Source organism: Larus michahellis, chromosome 7, assembly GCF_964199755.1.
Source record: "Larus michahellis chromosome 7, bLarMic1.1, whole genome shotgun sequence".
NCBI classification, from domain to species: Eukaryota; Metazoa; Chordata; class Aves; order Charadriiformes; family Laridae; genus Larus; species Larus michahellis.
Window position 1 is genome coordinate 32,926,344 of NC_133902.1, and position 18,604 is coordinate 32,944,947.

The following is an 18,604-nucleotide window of genomic DNA, read 5'->3' on the forward strand; positions in this document are numbered from 1 at the left end:
TTTCTTTTTCAGAATCTCCTGAGATCGACATGAAGGGCTTCCCTCATAACACTGTATATATTCGAGCAGGATCAAACCTGAAAGTTGAAATTCCAGTTTCTGGAAAACCAGTGCCAAAGGTGACATTGTCTAGAGATGGTGTTCCACTGAAACCTACCATGAGATTTCACACAGAAACCACTGCCGAAAGTCTCATCATTAATCTTAAAGAAAGTGTGGCTGCAGATGCTGGCAGATATGACATTACTGCTGCCAACTCAAGTGGCACCACAAAATCTTTTGTTAACATTGTTGTGCTGGATAGACCAGGTCCTCCTGTTGGTCCTGTTGTCCTTAGCGATATCACTGAAGAGAGTGTAACACTCAGATGGCAGCCGCCAGCTTACGATGGTGGAAGTCAAGTTACCAACTATATTGTACTGAAAAGAGAAACAAGTACTGCTGCTTGGTCTGAAGTATCTGCAACCGTTGCTAGAACTGTTATCAAAGTTATGAAGCTCACAACAGGAGAAGAATACCAATTCCGCATCAAAGCTGAGAACCGCTTTGGCATCAGCGATCACATAGACTCACAATGTGTGGTTGTCAAGCTTCCTTACAGTAAGTAATATGCTTCTCATGCTATAGGTCAGTGTTTTAATGCTCTGATGTTGAAAATAATAATTTTGTTGACACTTAATCACGTCTTTTGATATCATCAGCTACCCCTGGCCCTCCTTCCACACCGTGGGTCACGAATGTCACCCGAGAGACTATTACTGTTGCATGGCATGAACCAGTCACTAACGGCGGCAGTGCAGTCATTGGATACCACCTGGAAATGAAAGACAGGAATAGCATATTATGGCAGAAGGCTAACAAGACCCTCATTCGCACAACTCACTTCAAGGTCACCACCATCAGCGCTGGCCTTATCTATGAATTTAGAGTTTATGCAGAAAATGCAGCTGGCGTTGGAAAAGCAAGTCACCCTTCTGATCCAGTCCTTGCAATTGATGCTTGTGGTATGTATTCCCTAGAAAATAAAGCCCAACCATTTAAGTAGTGGGTTTTTGCCTTTTTTTCCCCCCGGGATATTCCGTCCTGTACAGTAAGCCAATATCCAAAACAGCTGTTATTCATTAGAAATACTCTTATGTTTCCTATTGCAGAACCACCAAGAAATGTTCGTGTGTCAGATATTTCCAAGACTGCTATCACTTTGTCATGGCAGAAGCCAGCATTTGATGGTGGTAGCAAGATCACTGGATACATCGTAGAGAAACGTGATCTTCCAGATGGCAGATGGACAAAAGCTAGCTTCACCAATGTGATTGAGACTCAGTTCACAGTATCTGGTCTGACACAGAATTCCCGCTATGAATTCAGGGTCTTTGCTAAGAATGCGGTTGGTTCCATTAGTAATCCCTCAGATGTTGTGGGTCCCATCACATGTGTTGATACATATGGTAAGTGTTTTGCAATAATATGAGAGTACCATTTTGCGGTACTAGGCAGCTTAAAGGCAGCACTGTTTTGTAAAACCATATTCTTTTAAATATGAAAGGCTAGTTTACAGTGATTGACTCATTAAGCTTGAATGACTGTAAGCTATTTGGGCATGACTGTAATGAACATTTTTGGTTGTATATGCATTTTTAAAGTCTTATTCTTTGAGCAACAGAAATCTGCCCATGCCCCATAGCCAAAGCGGTTATATTTATACATATGATTGCTTTCTGTGCCTGGTAGGATTAGTTCTAACTTGTTCTAGGTTTATGATTTAAGTTACATATGCTATCTTTACTTTGATTGGTAATTATTAAATGCCTATAACTATTAGCTTAAGTAAAGAAAAAATGTTTTTGGTTTTATTAAATACAAGTCTAAAATAAGTATGCTTTTAACTTATTCTTATTTTTTTTCTTAAGGTGCACCTGAAATCGATGTGCCACCAGAATATACAGAAGTGGTGAAATATAAAGCAGGAACTTCAGTTAAGCTAAAATTAGGCATCTCAGGCAAGCCTATACCCACAATTGAATGGTTCAAAAATGGCAATGAGATACAAACCAGTGCACTAGTGTCTATTGAAAACACAACAGAATTTGCTTCTGTACTTATCAAGGATGCAACTCGACTCAACAGTGGCACATATGAATTAAAATTGAAGAATGCCATGGGCTCAGCATCAGCCCATGTTAGAGTACAGATACTTGGTATGTCTTGAGATACAACTGTATTATACTATTAAGCAATAATTCAGTAATAAATATTTAACATCTTCTTTCTTCTGCCTTCCACAGACAAGCCAGGACCCCCAAGCGGACCTATACAGTTTAAGACAGTCACTGCTGAAAAGATTACAATAATGTGGGACCCACCAGCAGATGATGGTGGTGCACCTGTAACACACTATGTTGTTGAAAAGCGAGAGACAAGTCGGGTTGTATGGTCTTTAATTTCTGAAAAACTGGAGGCGTGTATCATAACTACAACAAAACTCATCAAAGGAAATGAATATGTGTTCCGTGTCCGTGGTGTGAACAAGTTTGGAGTTGGTGATTCACTGGAGTCTGAACCCGTTATAGCCAAAAATTCATTTGGTAAGCAATATATAAAATAACTAATGCAACTGAAACGTGTTGTGTATTATTTGTAAGTAGTACTGATCTACTGACTTTTTTTTTTAACTCAGTTACACCTGGACCACCTAGTGTACCAGAAGTCACAATGATAACCAAGAATTCTATGACCGTTGTCTGGAATAGGCCCAGTGTTGATGGAGGCAGTGAAATATCAGGATATTTCCTTGAGAAGCGTGACAAGAAGAGTCTGAGTTGGTTCAAGGTTACTAAAGAAACCATTCGGGACACCAGACAGAAAGTAACAGGTCTGACTGAAAACAGTGAATATCATTTCCGAGTTTGTGCTGTCAATGCAGCTGGACAAGGCCCATTCTCTGAAGCTTCTGACTTCTACAAAGCCGCAGATCCTGTTGGTAAGATAAAACGTACAGTATTTCTCATTGGTTAGAAATCAATAGACAATGAGCAATTAGGATGGGTTTGCACCAAGGGGCAGACCCAGGCAAACTGAGGGCAGATTTTATTCCTTTTTATGATTAATTGTAAATATGGCTTCTGTTTTCTCCCCCCCCCTCCCCCCTGTAAACTATCGCTTACAGATAAGCCGGGCTCACCGACAAAGCTGAAGGTTGTGGATACAACCAAGACATCTGTCACCCTTGGCTGGATTAAACCTGCTTATGATGGAGGAAGTCCAATTACCAACTATGTGGTGGAGAAAAGGGAAGGTGAAGAGCAAGAATGGACTGTAGTCAGTACTAAGGGAGAAGTGAGAACAACGGAGTATGTTGTATCCCACCTTCAGCCAAGTGTTAATTATTATTTCCGTGTGTCTGCTATAAATTGTGCTGGACAAGGAGAGCCTATTGAAATGACGGAACCCGTGCAAGCTAAGGATATTCTTGGTACTGTACATTTCAGTGATTTATCATTTTTCGGTGTTTCATTTTTTTTCAAAGCATTTCTTATTTTACTTTCCAAGTATGCACTATTAATTTTTATTTATTTCCACAGTGGCACCAGAGATTGATCTGGATGTTGCTCTCCGGACCTCTATTGTTGCTAAAGCAGGTGAAGATGTGCAAATAATGATTCCATTCAAAGGAAGACCTCCTCCCACAGTCACATGGAGAAAGGGTGACAAGAATCTTGGGAGTGATGAAAGATATATCATCCAGAACACAGAATCATCTACACTGCTTACTATTCCTCAAGTTACCCGAAATGATACAGGAAAATATGTTCTTACAATTGAAAATGGAGTTGGAGAAGCAAAATCATCATTTGTGAATGTAAAAGTACTTGACACACCATCTGCCTGCCAGAAGCTGCAGCTTAAGCATGTTTCTCGTGGCACAGTTACACTGGTATGGGAGCCACCTCTCATTAATGGTGGTTCTGAAATAACAAATTATGTTGTTGAAAAAAGAGATGCTACAAAGAGGGCCTGGTCAACTGTAACAACAAAGTGTTCTCATACAACCTTTAAGCTAACTAACCTGTCAGAGAAGACTGCATACTTCTTCCGTGTTCTTGCTGAAAATGAAATTGGACTGGGTGAACCTTGTGAGACATCTGAACCAGTGAAAGCTGCGGACATACCTGGACCTGTGAAAGACCTAGCCATGAAAGATTCTACAAAGACATCTGTTAAATTGCAGTGGACCAAACCTGACTATGATGGTGGTAGCATTATATCGGACTACATTATTGAAAAGAAACTGCAGGAAGAAAAAGAATGGACATATGCAGGCACAAGCAAGAGCTGTGAATTTGAAGTTGAAAAACTTAAAGAGCTTTCTGTCATGGAATTCAGAGTCTTTGCTAAAAATGAAAAAGGCATGAGTGATGGTGTTACTGTTGGACCCATTACAGTGAAAGAACATATAATAACACCTGAAGCTGACCTTTCTGATATTCCTGGAGGTCAAATTGCAGTAAGAATTGGACATAACCTGCACATTGAATTGCCCTATAAAGGTAAACCTAAGCCATCAATGAGCTGGCTCAAGGACAACCTCCCTCTTAAAGAAACTGAACATCTTCGTTTCAAGAAAACTGAAAATAAGATAAGCTTAAGCATCAAGAATGTGAAAAAGGAGCATGGTGGCAAATATAGTTTAACTCTTGATAATGTCGTCTGCAGAAAAACATTCACAATCACTGTCATCACTCTTGGCCCTCCATCTAAACCAAAAGGACCTTTAAGACTAGATGAAATCAAAGCAGATAGTGTAGTTTTGTCATGGGAAGCTCCTGAAGATGATGGAGGGGGAGAAATTACTGGCTACAGTATTGAGAAGAGAGAAACTTCACAAATGAACTGGAAGCTGGTGTGTTCGAGTGCTGCAAGAACAACTTTCAAAGTACCAAACCTTGTTAAAGACACTGAATATCAGTTTAGAGTTCGTGCAGAAAATAGATATGGAGTGAGCCCACCTCTTGTCTCAGCAGATGTTGTGGCAAAGCACCAGTTTAGACCACCAGGTGCCCCAGGCAAGCCTGTTGTATACAACATAACTGCTGATGGGATGACCATATCTTGGGATGCTCCCGTTTATGACGGTGGTTCAGAGATTATTGGATACCACGTTGAAAAGAAGGAAAGAAACAGTATTTTGTGGCAGAAGGTTAATGTTGCATTAATATCTAACAGAGAATACAGGATTACCGGACTGCTTGAGGGCCTGGATTACCAGTTCCAAGTATACGCTGAAAACGCTGCAGGTCTAAGCCGAGCTAGCGAGCCCAGCAAATTTACTTTGGCAGTCTCTCCAGTGGGTGAGTGAATGATCAATCGCTCATCCAAGGAAACAGTAGTCTTATAGGCTATGGTGAGCAGTAATAAAAATAAATTTTAATTATTTTCCTTTCAGATCCACCTGGTACTCCTGATTACATTGATGTCACCAGGGAAACAGTCACCCTTAAATGGACCCCCCCACTGCGTGATGGAGGCAGTAAGATTGTAGCCTACAGCATTGAGAAACGGCAAGGAAGTGAAGACCGTTGGCTCAGATGTAACTTCACTGATGTCAGTGAATGCCAGTATACAGTTACAGGGCTCAGTTCAGGTGACCGATATGAATTCAGAGTGCTTGCAAGAAACGCTGTTGGTACAATCAGCCCACCTTCACAGTCTTCAGGCTACATCATGACCAGAGATGAAAACAGTAAGAATTATTTCATTATATGCTTGTATTTGGTACAGTTAGAGCTTTGGGATGTACTGAATGGAAATGCAAGGCCAAGGGGGGAAGAATGTGTGTCTGAGGTCCTTCAGTCAACTCAGAGCATTGCCGTTTGTACTCCAAGGTGGGAGGGATAAATTAAAGACACAAATCTGGCAGACATTTGCCAGACATCAATTGCTGAAAGGCATGGCAAGCTACATTTCTGTTGGATAAGCAGCAGCAGCAAAGTTGGAAAGAAATCATAAACTGTAATATTCTGATGCACTGAATAATTTAGAAATGAAAATGTACCTCAGGTAGCTTGGCATACTGTAACAGCATATATTAATGGTGTCTTTCACCTACTGTTGATATGATGCACTGTGTGCTTACAGGAGAGATAAGTTTATAGTTCATATAATATCTGCTTTATAGAGAATGCTATTTTCTAAGTGAAAGAATTCTGTATATAGCAATCTTTTATAATTATTACCTTAAAAAGAGTAGCAGGAAAAAATACCTAGCTATATGGGAACTGAATTATCTTTTCCTTTTTTAGTTGCTCCTACAATTGAGTTTGGCCCTGAGCACTTTGAAGGCCTCACTGTTAAAGCTGGAGAGAGCATTAGAGTTAAAGCTCTAATCAAAGGACGTCCAGTACCTAAAGTGACGTGGTTTAAGGATGGTAAGGAGATTGAGAAAACAATGAATATAGAAATAACTACAGCTATTGGATATAGTACAATCTTCATCAGAGATGCTACCCGGGATCATCGTGGAGTGTACACAGTAGAAGCCAAAAATGCATCAGGCACTAAACAAGAAGATATCACCTTCAGAGTACAAGGTACTGCACTAACACTTTCAGCATGCTATTTGAAAATACTGTTTTATTCTAAGTGCCAGCAAATTATAATTATGAACCTTTAAAATTGCAGATACACCAGGAAAAGTTGGCGGACCAATACGATTCACAAACATTACTGGAGAAAAAGTCACATTATGGTGGGAGCCTCCGGCTAATGATGGTTGTGCTTCTATTTCTCACTATATAATTGAAAAACGTGAAACCAGCAGGATTGCTTGGGCATTAGTTGAAGATAAATGTGAAGCTTGCAGCTACACTGCACTTAAATTAATTAAGGGTAACGAGTACCAGTTCCGAGTCTCTGCAGTGAACAAATTTGGAGTTGGCAGACCATTGGAGTCTGATCCAGTTACTGCACAAATACCTTACAGTAAGTTTCCACCTCATTCTGTAGAAATAACTGTGGAGTTACCATCTTGTTTTTCTAATGACTTTTTTTCTTTTTTTAGCTCTCCCTGATGCACCAGGAACTCCTGAGCCTACCAGCGTAACAGGAGACAGTATCACACTCACATGGGCAAGACCAAACTCAGATGGCGGAAGCGAGATAAATGAGTATATTCTAGAAAGGAGAGAAAAGAAGAGCATGCGCTGGGTTAAAGTATCCAGTAAGAGGCCCATTACTGAGAACAGATACAGAGTAACTGGCCTTATTGAAGGCAATGAGTATGAATTCCATGTCATGGCTGAAAATGCTGCAGGAGTTGGACCTCCAAGTGATGTTTCAAAGCTGATTAAATGTAGAGACCCAGTCAGCCCACCAAGTGCTCCTAATGTTGTAAAGGTGATAGATACATCGAAGACTAGTGTAAGCTTAGAGTGGACCAAGCCAGTTTTTGATGGAGGCATGGAAATAATTGGGTACATCATTGAGATGTGCAAAGCTGATCTTGAAGCATGGCAGAAAGTCAATGCAGAGACTGTTCTTGCTACTAAATATACCGTTGTTGATTTGGAAGCAGGAGAACATTATAAATTCAGAGTTAGTGCTGTTAATGGTGCTGGCAAAGGCGAAAGTTGTGAAGTTCCTGCTTCAGTCCAAACCGTGGACAGGCTTTCTGCACCTGAGATTGATATCGATGCAAACTTCAAGCAGACTCATATTGTAAGAGCGGGTGCAAGCATTCGTCTATTTATTGCCTTCTCTGGAAGACCTGTTCCTACTGCAGTGTGGTCCAAAGCAGATGCTAATCTTAGCTTGCGTGCTGACATTCAAACAACTGATTCATTCAGCACGTTGACTGTGGAGGAATGCAATAGAAATGATGCTGGCAAGTATGTCTTTACTGTGGAAAACAACAGTGGAAGTAAGTCTATTGCATTTACTGTCAAGGTTTTGGACACACCTGGTCCACCAGGCCCCATTACATTTAAAGATGTGACTCGAGGTTCTATTACTTTAATGTGGGATGCTCCTGTTCTGGATGGAGGTTCACGTATACACCACTACATTGTGGAAAAACGGGAAGCAAGCCGCCGTAGCTGGCAAGTGGTGAGTCCAAAATGCACTCGACAAATCTTTAAGGTCACTGATCTCGCAGAAGGTGTGCCATATTACTACCGAGTGTCAGCAGAAAATGAATATGGTGTAGGCGAACCCTGTGAATTAACAGAACCAGTTGTAGCCACGGAAGAACCTGCTCCACCTAAGAGACTAGATATTGTTGACACAACCAAATCTTCTGTAGTTTTAGCTTGGCTTAAACCTGATCATGATGGTGGTAGCCGTGTTACTGGATACCGTCTTGAAATGAAACAAAAAGGATCTGACACCTGGATTGAAGCTGGACAAACCAAACAACTTACTTTCACTGTTGAAGGCCTTGTGGAGAACACTGAATATGAGTTCCGAGTCAAGGCAAAGAATGATGCTGGCTACAGTGAGCCAAGAGAAGCTTTCTCTTCTGTTATTATTAAGGAGCCACAGATTGAACCAACAGCGGATCTCAGTGAAATAAGCAGACAGCTTATAACATGCAAGGCTGGAAGCACCTTTACTATTGATATACCGATCAGCGGGCGACCAGCTCCAAAGGTGACATGGAAACTTGAGGAGATGAGGCTGAAGGAAACTGAGAGAGTGACCATTAAGACAACAAAAGACAGAACCGCACTGACTGTAAAGGATAGTATGAGAGGTGACTCTGGTAAATACTACCTCACACTTGAAAACACTGCTGGTGTGAAAACATTTACTGTCACAGTGGTAGTCATAGGAAGGCCAGGTCCTGTCACTGGCCCAATTGAAATATCATCTGTCTCTGCTGAATCCTGTGTGTTGACCTGGAAAGAACCTGAAGATGATGGTGGTAGTGACATTACAAACTACATTGTAGAGAAACGTGAATCTGGCACAACAGCATGGCAGCTGGTAAATTCCAGTGTGAAACGTACACAGATCAAAGTTACTCATCTCACAAAATACCAGGAGTACAGTTTCCGAGTAAGCTCAGAAAACAGATTTGGTGTCAGCAAACCCCTTGAATCAAAAACGATAGTTGCTGAGCATCCATTCGGTAAGTGAAACATTTTCCAAAATTTGTTCTTTTCTTCTGACTGAGGCATTTGTAATAATTAACATCTTTTTTTGCGTTTAGTCCCACCAAGCCCACCTTCAAGGCCAGAAGTCTATTCTGTGTCTGCAACTGCCATGGCCATTCGCTGGGAGGAACCCTATCATGATGGTGGCAGCAAAGTCATTGGATATTGGGTTGAGAAGAAGGAGCGCAACACCATCCTTTGGGTGAAGGAAAACAAAGTGCCATGCTGTGAATGCAACTACAAAGTCACGGGATTGGTGGAAGGCCTAGAATATCAATTCAGAACCTATGCTCTAAATGCTGCAGGTGTTAGTAAAGCCAGTGAAGCTTCCAGACCTGTAGTGGCTCAAAATCCAGTTGGTAAGTATTACTTTTAGAGTTACGTTGCTATTTAAGCTAAAATAGAATTGCATTTCTCATTTTTCTGCTTTATTTATTCCTTCAGATCCACCAGGAAGACCAGAAGTAACAGACGTCACCAGGTCTACAGTGTCGCTGAGCTGGTCAGCACCCCTTTATGATGGTGGAAGCAAAATTATCGGATATATAATAGAACGCAAACCATATAACGAATCTGGAGATGGACGCTGGCTGAAATGCAATTATACCATTGTCTCCGAAAACTTTTTTACTGTGACAGCTCTTAGTGAAGACGAAGCATACGAATTCCGTGTACTAGCAAAGAATGCTGCTGGTGTAATCAGCAAAGGATCTGAATCGACTGGTGCCGTCATTTGCAAAGACGAATACTGTAAGAAATATTCACTTGGAACAATTAAAAACATGGTGTTCTATTTTAGTACTGTCATGTAATTTGTTCTTAATATCTTTTTCCTTATGACAGCACCACCAAAGGCTGAACTTGATGCCAGACTGCAGGGAGAAGTTGTGACCATTAGGGCTGGATCGGATCTTGTTCTTGATGCAGCCATTGGTGGGAAACCAGAACCAAAAGTCTTCTGGTCCAAAGGTGACAGGGAATTGGATCTATGTGAAAAGATATCTCTGCAATACACCAGCAAACGAGCCATTGCAGTTATCAAGTTCTGTGACAGAAGTGATAGTGGAAAATACACTCTAACTGTCAAAAATGCCAGTGGGATGAAACAAATTTCAGTTCTTGTTAAAGTGCTTGGTATGTATCCCGTGATTAATATTCATACCTAGTATACTAAAAATCCACATTCTTTTAAATAAGCGTGAGATGGTTTTCATTAGCGGCTAATAAAAATATTTATTTTCGTCTCTACCCAGATTCACCAGGTCCATGCGCAGGCAAAATCACTGTTAGCAGAGTAACAGAAGAGAAATGTACTCTGGCATGGAACATTCCTGAGGAAGATGGAGGTGCACAGATCACTCACTATATCGTAGAAAGGCGTGAAACCAGCAGACTTCACTGGGTTATTGTTGAGGCTGAATGCCAGACCTTATCGTGTGTGGTAACGAAACTCATTAAAAATAATGAATACATCTTCCGTGTGAGAGGTGTCAACAAATATGGACCGGGTGTTCCGCTTGAAACAGAACCTGTGATTGCCAGGAATGCTTTCAGTGAGTGTTACCACCTTCCATTCTGCATCAGCATTTGTGGAGTATTTCTTATAAATAAATGATTTGTTAAATGATAATTATTTTTTTCACCTTTAAAAAAAAACAGCTATCCCAACACAGCCTGGTGCTCCTGAAGAAGTGAGCGTCGGCAAGGAACATATCATTATTCAGTGGACGAAACCAGAATCAGATGGTGGCAGTGAGATTAAGGACTATCTTGTAGACAAACGTGAAAGGAAAAGTCTGCGCTGGACACGAGTGAACAGAGATTACACCGTTTATGATACCAGATTGAAAGTCACTGGTCTTATGGAAGGCAGCCAGTACCAGTTCCGTGTCACTGCAGTGAACGCTGCTGGGAACAGTGAGCCTAGTGAAGCTTCACAATACATGTTATGTAAAGAACCATCATGTAAGTTACCACATTTAAAACATATTTTAATATTTATTTATAATAATCGAGCACAAACCCATGTTGACACTTAGACTAAGGTACCCAAAAATCACGTATGATCTCGCTGAACTAATAACTGAATAAATGTAGAAGCAGTCATAGTTCATTTTAAATGCATTTCCTGGCATTAGGTGTTTAGAAATCATTTTTAACGGTAAAACATTTCCTGCACCAATGTGAAACGCATTTTCTTCTTTTTCAAAGATACTCCCGCACCACCTTCAGCTCCAAGAGTTGTGGATACTACTAAACACAGCATAAGTTTAGCATGGTCAAAGCCCACATACGATGGTGGCGCTGACATCTTAGGCTATGTTCTTGAAATGAAAGAAGAAGGTACGGAACAGTGGTACCGACCACATACGACGGCCACTCTGAGGAATGCTGAGTTCACCGTGACTGGCCTTAAAACAGCCCAGAAATACCAATTCAGAGTTGCTGCTACAAATGTGAATGGTATGAGTGAATTTAGTGAATCGTCAGCCGAAATAGAACCTGTGGAAAGAATAGGTAATTTGAAGACTTAATGTATATTTTAAGGAATAATTATATTTTCCTTTAGAACTACTAAAAGATTAATTAATTCCATGTTTCATCAGAAATACCTGAGCTTGAGCTTGCTGATGATCTGAAGAAGACGGTTACAGTCAGAGCTGGTGGTTCCCTGCGCCTCATGGTTTCTGTATCTGGCAGACCTGCTCCCGTAATCACATGGAGCAAGCAGGGTGTTGACCTTGTAAGTCGAGCTATTATTGATACTACGGACAGCTACAGTCTGCTTATTGTGGATAAAGTTAATCGGTATGATGCTGGAAAATACGTCATTGAGGCTGAAAATCAATCAGGAAAAAAATCTGCGACTATTTCTGTAAAAGTATATGGTAAGTACTGCTACAATTTCATATGGACATTACATCACTCTTGGTGCATGTTGCTCAGGAATAAGAGAGTCTTTCATTTCCAAAAGAAGTTTTCAGGTTAAATAACATGAGAATGTTTGGGAAGTCAGAGAAACAATCTAATCCAAAGGAAAAATACATAGTTTCTAAAGCTGTGCTATTTTATAAATCAAATCCCAGCGTTGTTTTTTTCATTCAGAATCAGTTGTTGGCTGTGAATGGAAAGGATCCAAAAGGAAAAAAAATATATATTTGTTTATTTGTTTGTTTTAGATACACCTGGTCCACCAGCTGCAGTGAGAATTAAAGAAGTGTCAAAAGATTCGGTGACACTTACTTGGGATATTCCAACCATTGACGGTGGAGCCCCCGTCAACAATTACATAATTGAGAAACGTGAAGCTTCCATGAGGGCTTACAAGACTGTCACTACCAAATGCAGCAAGACATTTTATAGAGTTACTGGACTTCTAGAAGGAGCTTTGTATTATTTCAGAGTACTACCAGAAAACATCTATGGCATTGGTGAAGCTTGTGAAACATCTGATGCAGTACTAGTATCTGATGTCCCCATGGTACCACAAAAACTCGAAGTGATTGATGTCACCAAATCAACTGTTACTCTTGCGTGGGAGAAACCACTACATGATGGTGGCAGCAGATTGACTGGCTATGTTATTGAGGCCAGCAAAGCTGGAACAGAAAGATGGTTGAAGGTAGTGACACTGAAGCCTACTGTCTATGAGCATACAATTATCTCTCTCAATGAAGGTGAACAGTACTTGTTCAGGGTCAGAGCACAGAATCAGAAGGGCGTGTCAGAAGCACGAGAGATTGTCACAGCAGTGACAGTACAAGACCAAAAAGGTAGGTATCTGCTCTTGAAAATAACAGGGTGAAGCTTACACCAAATGAACGTGGTATTTAAAATACCAATGTTTTGCTTTTCTTAGTTCTACCAACAATTGACTTGGCTGGAATACCTCAGAAGACAATTCATGTACCTGCTGGCAAGCCAATTGAGTTAGCCATTCCAATTGAAGGACGACCACCTCCAGCTGCATCTTGGTTCTTCGCTGGTTCTAAACTAAAAGAATCAGAACGCATCAAAATGGAGACTGCTGCCAAAATGGTTAAACTGACTGTGCGTGAGACCACCATACATGACACTGGAGAGTATACGCTTGAACTGAAGAACACAACTGGAACGGTTACTGATACAATAAAGGTTATAATCCTTGGTAAGGATTTATGAAAATAATTGTCCATGATCTTTCTCCATCCGAACTTTGTTACATCAGCAATATGATTCCACATTTTCTCCACATATTTTTTTTGTCTATTCATTTTCTGTTTTTTTCCCTAGACAAACCTGGACCACCTGTTGGACCTATCCGAATTGATGAAATTGATTCAAATTATGTAACCATCTCCTGGGAGCCACCTGAGCTGGATGGTGGAGCTACCCTTAGTGGCTATGTGGTAGAACAGCGTGATGCTCACCGTCCTGGATGGCTGCCAGTTTCAGAGTCAGTAACCAGGACAACGTATAAGTTCACCAGGCTTGTGGAAGGTGCAGAATATGTATTCCGTGTGGCTGCTACAAACCGCTTTGGAATCGGATCTTATCTGCAGTCTGAAATTATAGAATGCAAAAGCAGAATCCGTAAGTCTGAATTTCTGCCGATTCTCTACTTCTAAAAATAAAAAAATAAATTTAAATGGGCTTATATATCCTCACATAGATACGATTTTTCTAGATGTTACTGCTTCCTTTCACCAAATAAAATGGTATATCACGATGCACAGTAGTCTTGTTATACTTCTGGAGAAAAATGCCATCCATAAATCTACATAACTATTATAGATGCACTGCATAGAACCTGGATGGTAAACTTGGATTTTCTGCTCAGGTCTACCATTAGCCTTAAAAATTGCTTTACCCTATATACTGACATAGTTTGTAAAGTACTTTGATGTCTGCTGATAAAAAGAGTTTGATAGGACATGGATATTACATTGCCATTCACAATACGTTGCATATTACTAACGTGTAGAATCATTGGACGCTTCCTTGGCCAGGCTGGATGGGGCTTTGAGCAACCTGGTCTAGTGGGAGGTGTCCCTGCCCATGGCAGGGGGGTTGGAAGTAGATGATCTTTAAGGTCCCTTCCAACTCTAACCAGTCTACGATTCTATGATTCCTTCACTAATTCTGTGTCATGTTTTTACAGGTATTCCTGGTCCTCCTGGCACTCCAGAAGTGTTTGATATCTCTCGAGATGGCATGACATTAACTTGGTATCCTCCAGAAGATGATGGTGACTCACAGATTACCGGTTATATTGTGGAACGCAAAGAAGTTAGAGCTGATAGATGGATCCGTGTAAATAAAGTTCCAGTCACTATGACTCGTTACCGTTCCACTGGGTTGGTTGAAGGATTAGAATATGAACACCGAGTCACAGCAATCAATGCCAGAGGCACTGGGAAACCCAGCCGTCCTTCCAAGTCTGCTGTCGCCAGAGATCCAATTGGTAAGAAATTTCCTACATAAAGGACTTTATGGCAGAAGGGAATGATGCCAGTAAAATTTAGTTTTTTCTAATTTGGAAATTTATCTGGGTGTATTAACAAATGAGATTCTGACTGGAGAAAAACAAGAAAACATTAGTGAAAATCTTTCATTCTAAGTTTTCCTGTATAAATACTATAGACTTAATACAGATCATATATTGCAAGTTAGCACTTGTTACATCTTTTAAATATCCATTAAAATGATCCCCCCCCGAATCTGATCTTCTCTTCCAGCTCCTCCAGGTAAACCTCAGAATCCAAGGGTCACTGATACTACAAGAACATCTGTCTCCCTGGCTTGGAGTCCACCAGAAGATGAAGGTGGTTCTAAAGTTACTGGCTACTTAATTGAGATGCAGAAGGTTGATCAATTTGAATGGACCAAATGCAATACCACGCCAACCAAGATTCGTGAATACACCTTGACACATCTCCCTCAGGGTGCAGAGTACAGATTCCGTGTGCTAGCCTGTAATGCTGGTGGGCCAGGAGAACCTGCTGAAGTGCCGGGAACAGTCAAAATAACAGAAATGCTTGGTAAGACACTTCAAGTCTTAACTCTAATTGAAAGTTGTTCTAAAAAAGTATTTGCCTAAAGCATGTATGATATCATCTGTAAAACTGACATAGCATGACATGTTAATTTTGTTTACAGAATATCCTGACTATGAACTTGATGAAAAATACCAGGAAGGTCTCATGGTGAGACAAGGTGGAGTTATCAGGCTCACGATACCCATTAAGGGTAAGCCCATTCCAATATGCAAATGGACAAAAGAAGGACATGACATCAGCAAGAGGGCCATGATTGCGACTTCTGACACTCACACAGAACTTGTGATCAAAGATGCAGAAAGAGAAGATTCAGGCACCTATGATTTGGCACTTGAAAACAAGTGTGGCAAAAAAGCTGTGTATATTAAAGTCAGAGTGATTGGTATTCCAAATCCACCAGAAGGGCCACTTGAGTATGATGATATACAAGCTCGTTCTGTCAGAGTAAGCTGGAGACCTCCTACAGATGATGGTGGTGCAGATATCCTAGGTTATATTGTTGAGAGACGAGAAGTACCGAAGACTGCCTGGTACACTGTTGACTCTAGAGTGAAAGGAACATCACTAGTGGTGAAAGGGCTCAAAGAAAATGTGGAATATCACTTCCGTGTTTCTGCTGAAAACCATTTCGGTATTAGCAAATCTCTCAAATCTGAAGAGCCAGCAGTACCAAAGACACCTCTAAGTAAGTCCACTTTTATATTTTTAAAAAAAAATATTTTCAAATTACTATATTATGGTTCTAAAAGTGCAATAGTATATGCAAATGTTTTAATGCAACGTCACTATTATTTCTATTATTTTCACTATTGTAATTATTAACAGATCCTCCAGAGCCTCCAAACAACCCACCTGAAGTGCTTGATGTTACAAAGAGTTCTGTCAACTTGTCCTGGTCCAGGCCTAAAGATGATGGTGGTTCTCGTGTAACTGGCTATTACATTGAGCGTAAAGAGACATCTACAGAAAAATGGGTCCGGCATAATAAGACACAGATTACCACTACAATGTTCACAGTCACGGGACTTGTTCCAGATGCTGAATATCAATTCCGTATCATTGCTCAAAATGACATTGGTGAAAGTGAAGCAAGTCCTGCTTCTGAACCAGTTGTATGCAAGGATCCATTTGGTAAGAAATGTTTGCATTAAGAGACCTTCTGAAGAGCAACTAGTGACTTTAAGAGAGGAATTTATTTTCTCTATCTATTTTAATTTTCAGACAAACCAAGCCAACCTGGAGAAATTGAGATCACGTCTATATTTAAGGACAGCATTACGTTAGAATGGGAACGACCTGAAAGTGATGGTGGCAAAGAGATCCTTGGCTATTGGGTTGAATATCGCCAGTCTGGAGAAAGCACCTGGAAAAAATGCAACAAAGAACGCATCAAGGACAGGCAGTTTACAGTAGGAGGTTTACTAGAGGCTACAGAATATGAGTTCCGTGTTTTTGCAGAAAATCAGACTGGCCTCAGTAGACCGCGAAGGACTGCTATGGCAGTGAAAACTAAATTAACATGTAAGGAAAAAATATATTGTCATATTTGCTGTGATATTGTTGTGATTTGTTGTGCCACGGCGCTGCACTTACGCTGCCTATTTGTTTTACATGTTATTTGCCAACATGACTGTCCTAAAGCACCCTCTTTCAAGTACAAGAGGCACAAGTATAAATGAAAATTAATTTCCAGTAATATAGTAATAGAGGAAAATTTCATAGTCATCTTCATTATTTTTTAATTTTCTTTGTCACAGCTGGAGAAGCACCTGCCATAAAAAAAGAAATGCAGGATGTTACAACTAAACTGGGTGAAGCAGCTCAGCTGACATGCCAAATTGTTGGGAGACCTTTGCCTGATATTAAATGGTACCGCTTCGGCAAAGAACTGGTACAAAGCCGAAAATACAAAATGTCATCTGATGGACGCAACCATACACTGACAGTAATAACAGATGAACAGGAGGATGAAGGTCTCTACACCTGTATGGCTACCAATGATGTTGGAGAAATTGAAACTAGTGGCAAGCTATTATTGCAGGCTCCTCCTCAATTCCATCCTGGCTTCCCCTTGAAAGAGAAATATTATGCAGGTGCAGGTGGCACCCTCCGCCTTCATGTTGTGTATATTGGCCGACCAGTACCAGCAATAACTTGGTTCCATGGCAACAAACCTTTGAGAGGATCAGAAACGGTTTCTATTGAGAACACGGAGCATTATACTCATCTTGCTATTAAGAATGTCCAGCACAAGACTCATGCTGGGAAGTACAAAGTGCAACTCAGTAACACATTTGGAACAGTTGACACTGTACTTAATGTGGAAATACAAGGTAATTAGTTTTATTTTCAGTATTTTTGTGGATATTTTCTCAAATACTTACTGGCAAAAGAATTAAAAATATCATGCTTTTTCTTCTACAGATAAGCCGGATAAACCGGTAGGGCCAATTGTTATAGAGTCTATACTGAAGAATTCTGTGGTGATAAGCTGGCAACCACCAGAGGACGATGGAGGTGCTATGATAACCAATTACGTCATAGAGAAACGTGAAGCCAAGGAAGGAGCAGAATGGCAACTTGTATCTTCAAGCATTTCAGGCACAACCTGTAGAATTGTTAATCTAACTGAAAATGCAGGCTATTATTTCCGTGTTTCTGCTCAGAATACATATGGCATTAGTGAAGCACTGGAGGTTTCATCAGTTGTTGTTATGAAGCCTCCATTTGGTAAGTGGACACCAAAATGTTAATTTCTGTATGCCCCTGTAATTACTAAGGCAAGCTGACTTCTGTTTTTGAACTTTTTTGTTCTTTACAGAAAAACCAGGACAACCTGGTCAGCCAGTAGCAAGTGCTGTCACAAAGGATTCTTGTGTTGTCTCATGGAAGCCACCAGCAAGTGATGGCGGTGCGAAGATTAGAACTTATTATCTTGAGAAGCGTGAGAAAAAACAAAACAAGTGGATTTCTGTAACAACAGATGAAATTCGTGAAACCGTCTACTCTGTGAAAGATCTTATTGAAGGTCTTGAATATGAATTCCGTGTAAAATGTGAAAATCTTGGTGGTGAAAGTGAGTGGAGCGAGGTATCACAACCAGTCATTCCAAAATCCGATGTTCCAATTCAAGCTCCACATTTCAAGGAAGAACTAAGGAATCTGAATGTGAAATTTCAAGCAAATGCCACATTTGTCTGCAAAGTCACTGGTCATCCTAAACCAATTGTCAAGTGGTACAGACAGGGCAAAGAAATCATGCCAGATGGTGAAAAGATCAAGATACAGGAATTCAAGGGTGGATATCACCAGCTGGTCATCACAAATGTAACGGATGATGATGCCACTGTATATCAAGTTAGAGCTACCAACCAAGGAGGATCTGTCTCTGGAACTGCCTCTTTGGATGTTGAAGGT

The 18,604-nt window shown here is 40.5% G+C and overlaps 1 protein-coding gene across 1 annotated transcript in view; it reads left to right on the plus strand.

The window, feature by feature from the left end:
* TTN (titin) overlaps positions 1-18,604 on the plus strand; it is a 244,263-nt gene that overhangs the window by 216,720 nt on the left and 8,939 nt on the right. Inside the window, exons 284-313 of the mRNA XM_074593977.1 lie at positions 13-600; positions 702-1,004; positions 1,152-1,448; positions 1,911-2,198; positions 2,286-2,585; positions 2,678-2,980; positions 3,167-3,472; positions 3,582-5,348; positions 5,444-5,740; positions 6,300-6,587; positions 6,679-6,978; positions 7,058-9,124; positions 9,206-9,508; positions 9,594-9,899; positions 9,993-10,283; positions 10,403-10,702; positions 10,809-11,114; positions 11,361-11,666; positions 11,756-12,037; positions 12,329-12,922; positions 13,009-13,296; positions 13,422-13,721; positions 14,290-14,592; positions 14,867-15,169; positions 15,288-15,872; positions 16,013-16,318; positions 16,409-16,708; positions 16,945-17,520; positions 17,612-17,917; positions 18,009-18,602. Coding sequence (XP_074450078.1) covers positions 13-600; positions 702-1,004; positions 1,152-1,448; positions 1,911-2,198; positions 2,286-2,585; positions 2,678-2,980; positions 3,167-3,472; positions 3,582-5,348; positions 5,444-5,740; positions 6,300-6,587; positions 6,679-6,978; positions 7,058-9,124; positions 9,206-9,508; positions 9,594-9,899; positions 9,993-10,283; positions 10,403-10,702; positions 10,809-11,114; positions 11,361-11,666; positions 11,756-12,037; positions 12,329-12,922; positions 13,009-13,296; positions 13,422-13,721; positions 14,290-14,592; positions 14,867-15,169; positions 15,288-15,872; positions 16,013-16,318; positions 16,409-16,708; positions 16,945-17,520; positions 17,612-17,917; positions 18,009-18,602 — 13,653 coding nt within the window. The remainder of the gene's footprint in view (positions 1-12; positions 601-701; positions 1,005-1,151; positions 1,449-1,910; positions 2,199-2,285; positions 2,586-2,677; positions 2,981-3,166; positions 3,473-3,581; positions 5,349-5,443; positions 5,741-6,299; positions 6,588-6,678; positions 6,979-7,057; positions 9,125-9,205; positions 9,509-9,593; positions 9,900-9,992; positions 10,284-10,402; positions 10,703-10,808; positions 11,115-11,360; positions 11,667-11,755; positions 12,038-12,328; positions 12,923-13,008; positions 13,297-13,421; positions 13,722-14,289; positions 14,593-14,866; positions 15,170-15,287; positions 15,873-16,012; positions 16,319-16,408; positions 16,709-16,944; positions 17,521-17,611; positions 17,918-18,008; positions 18,603-18,604) is intronic.